The sequence below is a fragment of the Pristiophorus japonicus genome, chromosome 2 (assembly GCF_044704955.1).
Source record: "Pristiophorus japonicus isolate sPriJap1 chromosome 2, sPriJap1.hap1, whole genome shotgun sequence".
Taxonomy (NCBI): Eukaryota; Metazoa; Chordata; class Chondrichthyes; family Pristiophoridae; genus Pristiophorus; species Pristiophorus japonicus.
The window spans coordinates 113,400,924-113,414,250 of record NC_091978.1 but is presented as its reverse complement, the minus strand read 5'-3'; the positions used below and the strand labels follow the sequence as shown (position 1 = coordinate 113,414,250).

The window sequence follows — 13,327 nt, the reverse complement described above, 5'->3', positions numbered from 1 at the left end:
CTAAATAACAATGGGGCCGATATTCAGATTTATGGATGTAAAGGCATTTCTGGTGGTAACTGGGTGTTCACCACATTTAATTACTGCTGTACTGCTAATGTGCAATATTTTAACATATTGGCTCTTACTAACTATCTGTATTAAGTTAAGCCAGCCAAGTGAGAAATAAAATTTTTCTATCCTTTATGAAACCATGTTCCCAAATATCTGTGCCTTCCGGCATATCCTTGTGTTAACTTTGGTGGCTGTATGCCAAAATGAGTGGAATATCGGCTGGGATTTGTATATGCTGATACAGAGACTGGCGTGGCAGTCCTATACAGGCTTGTAGGGAGCAAAGCTTCTGCCTATTCCTTACAAAGCTAGCAGCACATAAAAGGATGAGGCCAGGGGCTGGGATTTCGAATGCCACAGTTCCTGTGTTGTTCTAGCCCTGCAGGAGTAGGATTATCATTGATACATCATATCAGGCGACAGAATGTCAGAAGTGGGGACCAACTATGGATACAAGTTGGGATTGTGATCTGGAACCCTGAAGATGATCTGAAGAGGGTTCTGGGATGGGGGTGGGGGCAGCTTCTGGAGATTTCTGGTGGGGTGGGGGGGAAAGTCCTTGTCTTCCTAGGCAGGCCACTCTTCAGCCGGACTTTCTAACTTCACTAACAAGGCAGGTGGCTCAGAAGCAGTCCTAGTGGTGCAAGTGCTGCCATTGTTTTACAGGAAGCTCTCCCTGATCATGCAAGCTTTGGTGGGGTTCGGGGTGGAGGTCCCAGGCTGGCACACTCATTACTTACATGTTTGGAGCTGAAGGTTCAAAAGGTTCCTTTTTTTCTTTGGCTCTATTGGACCTTGCTGGACCTTAGGCAGGACTGGTATAAAGTCAAAGGATTGGGTGGGTTGAAGTCCAGATTTGGCCAACTTGACATTGAACAATTGCAACAATGTTCTCCAGTGGTTTGTTGACGTTTGCATCAGACTCAAAACGGGAACACAATCATGATCAGTAATTTAAAAGTTAAGTGAGTAAATATTTGCAGTCAGTTTTGGCCAAATCCTGACCTAGAGAATGGGCCAACCTCAAAGCAACTGGGGGGTGGGGTGGGGGGGGGGGGGGGCTGGCGGTGGTGGTGGGGGGAGGCCATGATTGCCCCATTGGCTTCAGCCCTGACCTCAGATGGAGCAGCTTTGGGTCACATCACATTACAAAGGCGGATTGAGGTAGAGACTGCTCAGGTGCCCTTGCAGGTGCCAATGACTTATCACAGCCATGTGAATGATCCGAGCCACAAGATTCAGAATGGGGCCTCCAGCCTGGGTGGATGAGGGTTTCTCTCCACTGCACTTGAGCCAGAAAAGTGTACCTCCAGGAACTTTGGGGATAGCGTTTTTATTATTTATGGTACTGGAATATTAACAGACCTATATACATTTGTTGCTTATCCAACAGAAATGAAAGACACTTAAGAATGTGCAATTGAATTGTTGCTACCAGTCATAGGTATGTTTTTAGAATGAATGTCCTGTTTTACAATGCTAAATTTTTCAAATTTCCTCACCAGGTAAAATTGCAATCATCTTAAGAGCTCGGAAAGCTCTTAATGCAGATAATCCAGGAATTTTTGGAAATGCCAGCGTCAAATAACTGAAAATAAATAAAAAATGCAGTGAACAACCATGCAGTAAAATTGTGTGAGACATTGGCAATCATTGCAGGGCCGGTTTCTGAGTTCACATCAGCAGGGAGTTTCACACGCTGGCTGCACATTTTGGGAAATTACGCCTAATTTCTGTGGCTGGCAGGTGAGCTAATCCCTCTCGGAAAATGATCTCCTGTGATTCTGTGAGTCCTCCTTGTATTTCTGACAGTGACTTTGGTTTATGATTGGTTTTGCCAACTGAGATAATGTTGCTGGCCAAAAATCTTATTTGCTTTTTGACTGAAGTATTCATCAATTTAAATTTGCAGATATCTGGCAAAGTTAACTTTCTACATCGTGGCTGCCAATGACTTTTTCAGGAGGAAATAATTCTAGGGAGTGGTGGGTTGCAATTCTGCATGTAAAATGTTGTCATAAAATCAATAGAGTTGCATGCAGTGTCCCATTCCCACATCCTATGAAGTCCTAGGACCTGTGACATTGTGCCAGTTGCTTTTGACCTGAAACTAAACTGAAACTGTACTAGCTACCAGATTTTGTAACCCTAAAAACCTATACTTTTAAAAGGCCGGAGGATGGGTAGGGTGTGATTGTAGTGTACAGAGGAAATACATCATTCAAAAAATAGTGAAGGGAACCCTACAAGGTAGGTAATCTATCCTTCTGTATTAACACACCACAGGATTGTGTATAAGTAGTGCCAATTCAGGAGGGAGAAGCCCATACACAAAATATTTAATATGAACTGTCAGGATAGATCTGCCAAAGAATATGAATAATAGTTGGGACTTTTGAAAATACTTTATACAAGAGATTTAGTAATTTAAGGCTTAATAGTCATGTAGAGAAAGAAAACAATGCTCCATTTCCAACTGTTGTGATGCTCAGTAAAACAATAGGATTGATTTCATGGCCCAAATGAAACTGAGAAGGACTAACCGATCAGAATACAAAATCAAAAAGCTGATCAACAACAAGAACATAACAGAAGAACATGAAATAGGAGCAGAAGTAGGCCATTCAGCCCCTCGAGCCTGCTCAACCATTCAATAAGATCATGGCTGATCTGATCTTGGGTTCAACTTCAATTCCCTGCCCGCTCCCCATAACCCTTCACTCCCTTATCATTCAAAAATCTGTCTATCTTCATCTTAAAAATATTGAATGACCCAGTCTCCATAGCTCTCTGGGGCAGAGAATTCCACAGATTTATGACCCTCTGAGAGAAGAAATGTCTCCTCATCTCAGTTTTAAATAGGCAACCCCTTATTTTTAAGCTATGCCCCCTAGTTCTTGATTTCCCCTTGAGTGGAAGTATCGGGCTCAATTTTGGCCAGGAGTTGCTCGTTTTTTTTTGAGCAACTTGATTTTTCTGGAGTATCTTAAAAATCCCCATTTTGCACATTCAATTTGCGCCAGTGTAAGTGAGTTAGTTAGGATTTTTTAAATTTCGTTTTTTTTCTCAAAAGGAGGCATTACCAGCCACCTTCGCCAGTTTAGGCCACTTTGGCCAGCAAATAGTTACACCAAATCTACTTAGGCCAGCTGTTATATATGTGGACTTGTATTTACTCTGTACAGCCACCAGAGGGCTCATTTCCCGAGTCCCAAGGGATCCCATAATCCCTTGGGAGCACAGGTATTTAAGAAGGCTTCACAGGTTGAAGAGGCACTCTGGAGACCTGCAATAAAAGACTAAGGTCACACTTTACTTTGAGCTCACAGTGTTCAGTCTGACTCTTTCTCCATACACAATAACTGGCGACGAGATACAGATAGCGAACCCAAAGATGCAGAGAACAGTGGGCATCCTGGAGAATTTTTCGGAGGGAGATGATTGGGAAACTTTTGTGGAGCGACTCGACCAATATTTCGTGGCCAACGAGCTAGATGGGGAAGAGAGCGCTGCCAAACATAGAGCAATCCTCCTCACTGTCTGTCAGGCACCAATGTATGGCCTCATGAAGAATCTGCTCACTCCAGCGAAACCCACGGAGAAATCGTACGACGATTTGTGCACACTGGTCCGAGAGCATTTGAAACCGAAGGAAAGCATTCTGATGGTGAGGTACTGGTTCGACACCTACAACAGGTCTGACGGCCAGGAAGTGGCGAGTTATGTCGCTGAACTGAGATGCCTTGCAGGACATTGCGAATTTGAAGGACATTTGGAACACATGCTCAGAGACTTTTTCGTACTTGGCATTGGCCACAAAACCATACTTCGCAAGCTTTTGACTGTAGAGACCCCAACGTTGAGTAAGGCAATAGCGATAGCCCAGGTGTTCATTGCCACCAGTGACAATACTAAGCAAATCTCTCAGCACTGCAAGTGCTGCTACAATACTGTGAACAAAGTGATGTTTTCGAATCGTAACGTACGGGGCAAGTCACACATACCTGCAGCTACATGTCCGCAGATGTCTCAGAGTCCACCATTAAGGATGATGAATGCAAGGCCATTAACACCTTGTTGGTACTGTGGGGGTGATCATCGTTTCCATTCATGCCGATTCAAAGGATACGTTTGCAAGGACTGTGGGACAATGGGACACCTCCAACGAGTGTGCAGACAAGCTACTAATCCTGCTAAACATGCAAACCACCACGTTGCAGAGGAGGACAGATCCATGGAGGATCACTACAAACCAGAGCCTCAGATAGAGGAGGCAGAGGTATATGGGGTGCATACATTCACCACAAATTGTCCCCCGATAATGCTGAATGTTGAACTAAATAGACTCCCGGTGTCAATGGAGCTGGACATGGGCACGAGCCAGTCCACCACGGGCAAAAAGATTTTCGAAAGGTTGTGATGCAGCAAGGCCTCAAGGCCAGTCTTAACTCCAGTTCGCACGCGACTAAGAACTTAGACTAAAGAACTGATTCCCGTAATTGGCAGTGCCACCGTTAAGATCTCCTACGATGGAGCGGTGCACAAGCTACCACTCTGGGTGGTACCCGGTGATAGTCCCACGCTGCTCGGCAGGAGCTTGCTAGGAAAGATACGCTGGAACTGGAACCGAGCGCTCTCGCCCGCTGATGACACTTCATGTGCCCAGGTCTTAAACAAATTTCCTTCGCTGTTTGAACCAGGCATCGGGAAATTCCAAGGAGCAAAAGTGCAAATCCACCGAATTCCGGGGGCGCGATCCATCCATCACAAGGTGAGAGCAGTACCGTACATGATGAGAGAAAGGGTAGAGATCGAGCTAGACTGGCTGCAACGAGAAGGCATCATTTTACCGATCGAGTTCAGCGAGTGGGCCAGTCCTATTGTCCCAGTCCTCAAGGGAGATGGCACCGTCAGAATCTGTGGCGATTACAAAGTAACTATCAATCGTTTCTCTCTGCAGGACCAATACCCACTACTAAAGGCCGACGACCTCTTTGCAACGCTGGCAGGAGGAAAGATGTTCACAAAGCTGAATCTGACTTCAGTCTACATGACTCAGGAACTGGAGGAATCATCAAAGGCCCTCACCTGCATCAACACGCACAAAGGTCTTTTTGTTTATAACAGATGCCCATTTGGAATCCGATCAGCGGCGGCAATATTCGAGAGAAACATGGAAAGTTTACTGAAGTCGGTCCCGCACACCGTGGTCTTCCAGGACGACATTTTGGTCACAGGTCGGAACACAGTCGAGCATCTGCAAAACCTGGAGGAGGTTCTTAGTTGACTCAACCGCGTGAGGCTCAGGTTAAAACGCTTGAAGTGTGTTTCCTGTCGCCTGAAGTGGAGTTCCGGGAAGAGGACTGCGGCGGATGGCATCAGGCCCACCAAAGTGAAGACGGAAGCAATCGAGAACGCACCGAGGCCACAGAACGTGACAAAGCTGCGCTCGATTCTAGGACTCTTGAACTACTTTGGTAACTTCTTACTGGGTCTCAGCACCCTGCTAGAACCACTCCATGTCTTACTACGAAAAGGGGGCGAATGGGTATGGGGCAAAAGCCAAGAAAATGCCTTTGTAAAAGCGAGAAAATTGTTATGCTCAAACAAATTGCTTGTGTTGTATAATCCATGTTAGCATTTGGTACTAGATGTGATGCGTCGTCATATGGCATCGGGTGTGTATTGCAACAAGCTAAATGATCTCGGGAAACTGCAACCAATTGCTTATGCATCCAGGAGTCTGTCTAAGGCCGAGAGAGCCTACAGCATGATTGAAAAAGAAGCGTTAGCATGTTTCTATGGGGTAAAGAAAATGCATCAATACCTGTTTGGGCTAAAATTCGAATTGGAAACTGACCATAAGCCACTTATATCCCTGTTTTCTGATAGTAAAGGGATAAATACCAATGCATCGGCCCGCATCTAGAGATGGGCACTCACGTTGTCCGTATACAACTATGCCATCCGCCACAGGCAACACACAGAAAACTGCGACGATGCTCTCAGCAGGCTGCCATTGCCCATCACGGGGATAGAAATGGCGCAGCCCGCAGATCTAGCCATGATTATGGAAGCATTTGAGAGTGAGCAATCACTTGTCATTACCCGGCAGATCAAAATCTGGACAAGCCAGGACGCCTTATTAGCAAGTGAAAAGCTGTATGCTTCATGGGAGCTGGTCCAGTGGCTCAGTGGAAATGGAGGAAGAGATAAAGCATTTCCAGCAGCTCAAAGATGAAATGTCTATATAGGCAGAATGCCTTCTGTGGGGCAATCGAGTAGTGGTCCCCAAGAAGGACAGAGATACCTTCATCAGTGACCTCCACAGTACCCACCCAGGCATCGTAATGATGAAAGCGATAGCCAGATCCCACATGTGGTGGCCCGGTATCAATGCGGACTTAGAGTCCTGCGTTCACAGATGTAATACATGCTCGCAGTTAAGCAATGTACCTAGGGAGGCGCCGCTAAGTTTATGGTCTTGGCCCTCCAAACTGTGGTCTAGGGTATGCAGGCCCATTCTTGGGTAAAATGTTCCTTGTGGTTGTAGACGCATACTCCAAGTGAATTGAATGTGAGATAATGTCGGCTAGCACGTCCGATGCCACTACCGAAAGCCTGCGGGCCATGTTTGCCACACATGGCCTACCCGATGTCCTGGCGAGTGACAATGGACCATGTTTTACTAGTGCTGAGTTCAAAGAATTTGTGACACGTAACGGGATCAAACATGTCACATCTGCCCCGTTTAAACCAGCGTCGAATGGTCAGACAGAAAGAGCAGTGCAAACCATCAAGCAAGGCTTGAAGAGGGTAACTGAAGGCTGACTGCAGACTCGCCTATCCCGAGTCCTGCTTAGCTACCGCACGAGACCACACTCACTCACTGGGATCCCACCTGCTGAACTCTACATGAACAGGTAGAGAGGAGGCGGCTTCAACAAAGTGCATACCATGATAGCGCAAATGTGTCACACGAGATTGAAATCAATGATCCTGTATTTGTATTAAATTATGGACAATGTCCCAAGTGGCTTCCTGGCACTGTCATGGCCAAAGAGGGAAGCAGGGTGTTTCGGGTCAAGCTTTCAAATGGACTCATTCACCAGAAACACTTGGACCAAATCAAACTCAGATTCACGGACTATCCTGAGCAACCCACCTTGGACCCTGCCGTTTTTGATCCCCAACACACATACACACCAATGGCAACCGACACCACGGTTGACCATGAAGCAGAACCCATCATCCACAGCAGTCCAGCAGGGCCCAACACACCAGGCAGCCCAGCAAGGCCAGCTGCACAGCAGCCCAGCGAGGGTCCAACAAATGATTCAACAACACCAGCTTTCACACCGAGACGATCAACCAGGGCAAGAAGGCCCCAGATCGACTCACATTGTAAATAGTTACACTATTGACTTTAGGGGGGAATGTTGTTATATATGTGGACCTGTATTAACTCTGTACAACCACCAGAGGGCTCATTCCCTGGAGTCCCAAGGGATCCCATAATCCCTTGGAAGCATAGGTATTTAAGAAGGCTTCACAGGTTGGAGAGGCACCATGGAGACCTGCAATAAAAGACTAAGGTTACACTTTACTTTGAGCTCACAGTGCTCAATCTGACTCTTTCTCCATATATAACACCAGCGTATGTGGCCACTTCAGAAAACCCTTGTGGAGAGTTAAGAAATCAGCGCACATAGGTACATCGGAGGTAATTCGGCCTGGGATAGGGGCGGGAAGGAAAGCGGAGAGGACCTTGCACCAAGACTTACAAAGCACTACACAAAGCATAAAATGTAATAAACATCCAAGAAGAAATAAAAAATAGAACTAAGTCCTACCTTTATCTGCAAACTCGGCCCGGGAAGGCAGTGGGCCGGCCGATGCAGGAGGCCACTCGGCCTGAGATAGATGTGGGTCAACAACACACTGGGAGACCACTCGGCCAGGGAAAGGGGCAGGACGACCTGGAGACCACTCGGCCTGGGATAGGGGCGGGAACTGCCGACATCGAAGCACACACAGGCTGCAAGAAGCAAACTCACCAGACAGCAAAACACAAGCAGCTACGATTCCTTTTAAAAATGGCTGATTGCCAAATTTCTGCGCTACTGTGCATGCGCGGACATTGCGACCCGACTCCAATGCACATGTGCAGACATCCCGGCACTGTTTTCAGCGCAGGACGCTGGCTCCGCCCCCGACTCGACTGGCCACGCTGTGTGGTGAGTGAGGAGAGGCCGGACAGTGGCCAAAGTGGGGAGTGATTTTTTTCGGATCATTTTTCAACGGAGAAAAGCGGCGCATCTCCGGTAAGTGCGCCAAAAAAAGGGGTGGGCCAAAATTGAGCCCATCCTCTGTTTCTACCTTGTTGAGCCCCATCAGTATCTTGTATGTTTCAATAAGATCACCTCTCATTCTTCTAAACTCCAATGTGTATAGGCCCAACCTGCTCAATCTTTTTTCATAAGTCAACCCCTTTATCTCAGGAATCAACCTCGTGAACCTTCTCTGAACTGCCTCCAGTTCAAGTATATCCTTCCTTAAATAAGACCAAAACTGTATGCCGTACTCTAGTTGTGGCCTCACCAATACCCTTACAGTTTTTTGCAGGATTTCCCTGCTTTTATACTCCACCCCCTTGCAATAAAGGCCAACATTCCATTTGCCTTCCTGATTACTTGCTGTCCCTGAATGCTAACTTTTTGTGTTTCTTGCACAAGGACCCCCAGCTCCCTCTGTACTGCAGTATTTTGTCATCTCTCTCCATTTAAATAATAATTTGCTTTTTTATTTTTCCTGCCAAAGTGGATAACCTCACACTTTCCCACATTATACTCCATTTGCCAAATGTTTGCCCATTCATTTAGCCTGTCTATAGCTCTTTGCAGATTTTTTGTGTCCTCCTCACAACTTGCTTTCCCACCCATCTTTGTATCATCAGCAAACTTGGCTACATTACACTCGGTCCCTTCATCCAAGTCATTAATATAAATTGTAAATAGTTGAGGCCCCAGCACCGATCCCTGCGACACCCCAATCATTACCGTTTCCAACCGGAAATTGACCCATTTATCCTGACTCTGTTTTCTGTTAGTTAGCCAAACCACTCTCCATGGTAATATGTTAACCCCAACCCCATGAGCACTTACGGTTCATTGGCTCTGAGCCAAAACTAAAGCCAACAACAGTGCTCTTTACCATTTAAAAAACTAAGGGGGGGGGACTAAATTGGCCACGAAAACGGGTGTGGGGATCACGATGCGCGATTAATCCGCACCCATTGATTGAAATGCAGGCAGTACGCTAACTTCGTGCTGCCTGCTCATTATAATGATTTTTGCATACAACCATCACTAACCGTGCTGTTCAATGGCTGCACGTATCAGCAGGGGGCCCAAAATTGTAATTTCCTAGCATCTCTTAAAGCTAACCTGCACTGCTTGAAGCTAGCCTGCACCTCATAAAGGTGAGGTGCATTGTGGCTGGAGCAGGTGCTTGGAGTCATGCAAGAAGTGAATCTGTCCTGGTAAATAGTGAGGAATGGCACAACATGGAGAGAGTGGGCTCCAAAGTTTTTGGATGCTGCACTGGAGGTCTTGATTTTAGAGGTGGAAAGGAGATGTCCTGTATCCATAGTGGGGCAGGAGGCCCTCCAGACACACAGTCAAAATGCAGTGGGAACAGATAGTCATAGAGGTCAATGGCAGGAGCCAAGCCCCAAGGACCTGGATTCAGTGCCGCAAGAAGTTCAATGACCTCACACGAGTGGTCATGGTCAGTGAATGCATCTTCAAATGCCATATCCCACCAACTGCACCACTTGCCTCACCCACTGCTGAATTCACTATATCCTCATCACTCACCTACCAACAATCTATCAATCAGGATTCATATTTAACATTCAAATGCTTCACCTCCCCCTCACATACGTAGCACTGCTGCAAGCCTCACACCCACATCTCACAGCTTGCACACACTGCCAGTTATTCAACCATGACAGCCACATCACCAAAACAGATTACACAACACTCACTGACACACTTCCCTCTCTCTTAGAGAACAAGATGGCGCACAACTGGAGGCAGCAGGAGCTAACCACAGGGGGACAGGTACAACTGCATGACCTAACCCCCATGGAGCAAATGGTGCTAGTTATTATTGGAACAGCTATGCTGAGGTCATGGCCAGCGGTGGGGCTGAAACCATTGAAGATGACGGTATCCTCATACTTAATCTTCCTTCTCACATTCCATTTCACCCTCATCCCACAATCTCTTCTGATTTGTAAGCTGCAGATGGTGTAAGCATATGCCTCTTTCTTTTCCCCCCTCTCCCCTCAACGCAACTTTACCCTTGTGTCTTTTTATCTTCAGATATCCAAGAAGTCCAACCTTCCCAGGTAGTGGAGGACCATCAAGAAGTACAACCTGCCCAGGTAGTGGAGGACCATCAAGAAGAGAGTGATGCTGAAGACACAGCACAGTCATTTGATTTTACATTCGCAGCCACCAGCTCAGATACTGACATTACGGGCCTCTTCGAGGACAGATTAGAGGTGGGATCTGCATGTGGTGTGTCACTGGGCATGAGTGCGCTGCAGCCAGGGCAGGGGAAAAGATAGCACAGGTGCCAGTTCATCGGAGGGCGAGATCATACACGTGTTCGACTACAGAGGACTCAGATGAAGACTTTCATGGGGCAGATACAGAAGAATGCTGATAGCTATGCACAATGAAATGCTTGGTGCATTGGGAAGCCTCCCAGAAAGCCTGCATTCAATATCAGAAGCATGGAGGAATCCGGCACCAACTTGGCACATGGTTTTGCACAGAGCTTGGGGCCCATCCTTTCTAGCATGGAAATGAGGACCAACTCCGATTGCACACTTGTGGACCCAGTCATGATGCAGTTTCTGATGACCGATGTTGCAACTTCCATTGCAGCACAAGCAGAAGCCACTCAAGGTCTGAATACTGCTGTCTTCATGGTTATGGATTACACTGTTCAAAGGGGCTTGCAGGGTGTCACAACAGTCCAGCAATCAGTCCTCCAACAGATTAGTAGGATTGCTGAGGCACCACACTGAGGGAGTGGCTCCATGGAGATCGAACTTGCTGACCTCTCAGGATGACAGCATTTGTCCTCCCATCATTGCCACTCCACCAGTGCCCTTGCTGTTACCTGTTAACCAGCCAGCCCAGATTGCTGCCGCCCATGCCGAGATGGTGCAATCTGCAGCTGGGACTTCCAGGCCCAGAGCTACTCAAGGTCCTCCAAGGCCATCTGCAGTCTCCTCTACTGAAACTCAGCAGCCTTCCACCAGCCATGCTGCAGCCACTGGGGTAGCACTGGGTAAGAGCACTAGGACGGGCAAAGGTACACAGAAAACACGGTCCAAGAGGATGCACAAGGGTGATTAGTTTACATTTGTATGCAATATGGCATGATTTAATTTATAAATTTGGTTTGGAATGTTTATTTTGTGGTGGCTTTTATTTTTGCATTGTGGTCAAGTGGACACTGTGATGGTCAGTGACAGAGGGAAGGTAAGGCATAGGCCTGTTGATGAATGGAGAATTGTGGTTACTGGTTTCACACTCGATTTAGTTCTTCAAGGACAGCCTGGGCAGAATGAGGCTGTCTAGGTTGCCTCCTCACTTCCTCTTCCTCTTCTTCCTCCTCCTCCTCATGCTCCACAGCTGCGCGCCATATAGCAGGTGACAAGGGCTGTCCCGTCATGATGGCGAGGTTGTGCAGCATGTAACAGACCACCACAAATCTTGACACCAGCTCTGTCGAGTACTGCAGGACTCCTCTGTTCACTGAGCAGTGAAGGTAGCGGAAGCATTGTTTCAGCACGCCAATGATCTGTGCTAACACATTTAGTGTGGCATGTGATGCACGTGTGTGTGTGTGTTTCACACCAGAGTCATGAGCCTTGTTGTCAGTGGATTTCTCTTGTCGCCCAGTAGCCACCCACCCCTTGCTTTGACGTGGCGGCTCAAAATGCAGCTGCCACAGAATATGGGGTTTTGACTGCTGCCAGGATACCGGACATTAACCTGCATGATTCGCTGCCTATAGTCGCATATCAGCTGGAGGTTGAGGGAGTGGAATCCCTTTTGGTTCCGGTATATGGCAGAGTTGACATGTAGCGCCTGCAAAGTGATGTGCATTCAGTCAATGGCACCCTGGAACATGGGGAAGCCTGCAATCCTAGCAAAGCCATGTGCTCACTCTACCTGCTGCTCTCTGGCAAGAAAGAATCAAATGTAGCCAGCTCTCTTTGAATAGAGAACCTCAGTGAACTCCCTTACGCAACTGTGGATGGCAATCTGCGCGATGTTGCAAATATCTCCAGCTCCAGCCTGATAGGAACCAGACTCAAAAGTTCATCACCACGATCACCTTCACAGCCACTGGAAATGCAGTCCTTGAGTTGCTCTGAGATTGAAGTTGTGGCAGGAGTGGGTGGCAGATTTCAGTAAGGACATCCTTAATGATGCTCATGTGTCTCATACATTTGTTGTGTATCTGCAAAGCATGCACTCCCATGTTCCACGATAACATTGTTCCTCGCTGAGGTTCAGGTAGGAGAATTGCTCCTTGAACACCCTGCACGGTTATGCCCTCCTGCTGAGTGCCCTTCTCCCCTTCCTCCTGCTCCCTCTTCATATAGTTTTTCTTGCTCTCCGTGGTCTCTGTTCATTCTCCCCGTCATGCTGCATTCCAAGGGGATTCCAAAACACTGACTGACGTCATGATCTGCTTGCTTTGCATACTTCTGGTGGACGTTAGCTGTGTGTGCCCACAACAATATGATGATTGGCACAATTCGTGGCAGATGTGCGCGCGCATGCATCGGAAGTCATTTTGGTCCCCAAATGACACTCGTAGTGCCCAAACAACGGGCGCTACAGAGCCGAATTTCATGCCCAAGATCTCATGTTCAAAGAGGTTCAAATGCAGAGATATTAACTGGGGAACAACTGAAACCCATCTGGACACAATCTCCAAATAGCTTACATTAAGTGTAATAATAATAGGTAATCCCTTGAACCAAATGCAAATAAATCATAAAAGATTGATTTGGCCAAAGCATAAAGAAAAGAACTGGATTTTAAACTGACTTTGAAAAATTGATGAATGGTGTCCAGAATTTAAGGGACATTACATGAGGTAAGACTAACAAAAGGTCTACACCTGAAATGTTAACTTGTTTGTTCTCTCATAAGAACATAAGACATAGGAGCAGGAG

At 46.9% G+C, this 13,327-nt stretch overlaps 1 protein-coding gene across 1 annotated transcript in view; it reads right to left on the bottom strand.

Annotated features, from left to right (window-relative positions):
- LOC139228888 (sodium channel protein 1 brain-like) overlaps positions 1-11,285 on the bottom strand; it is a 304,090-nt gene extending 292,805 nt beyond the window's left edge. Inside the window, 2 exon segments of the mRNA XM_070860378.1 lie at positions 1,557-1,642; positions 11,251-11,285. Coding sequence (XP_070716479.1) covers positions 1,557-1,642; positions 11,251-11,285 — 121 coding nt within the window.
- Positions 11,286-13,327: the final 2,042 nt, after the last annotated feature.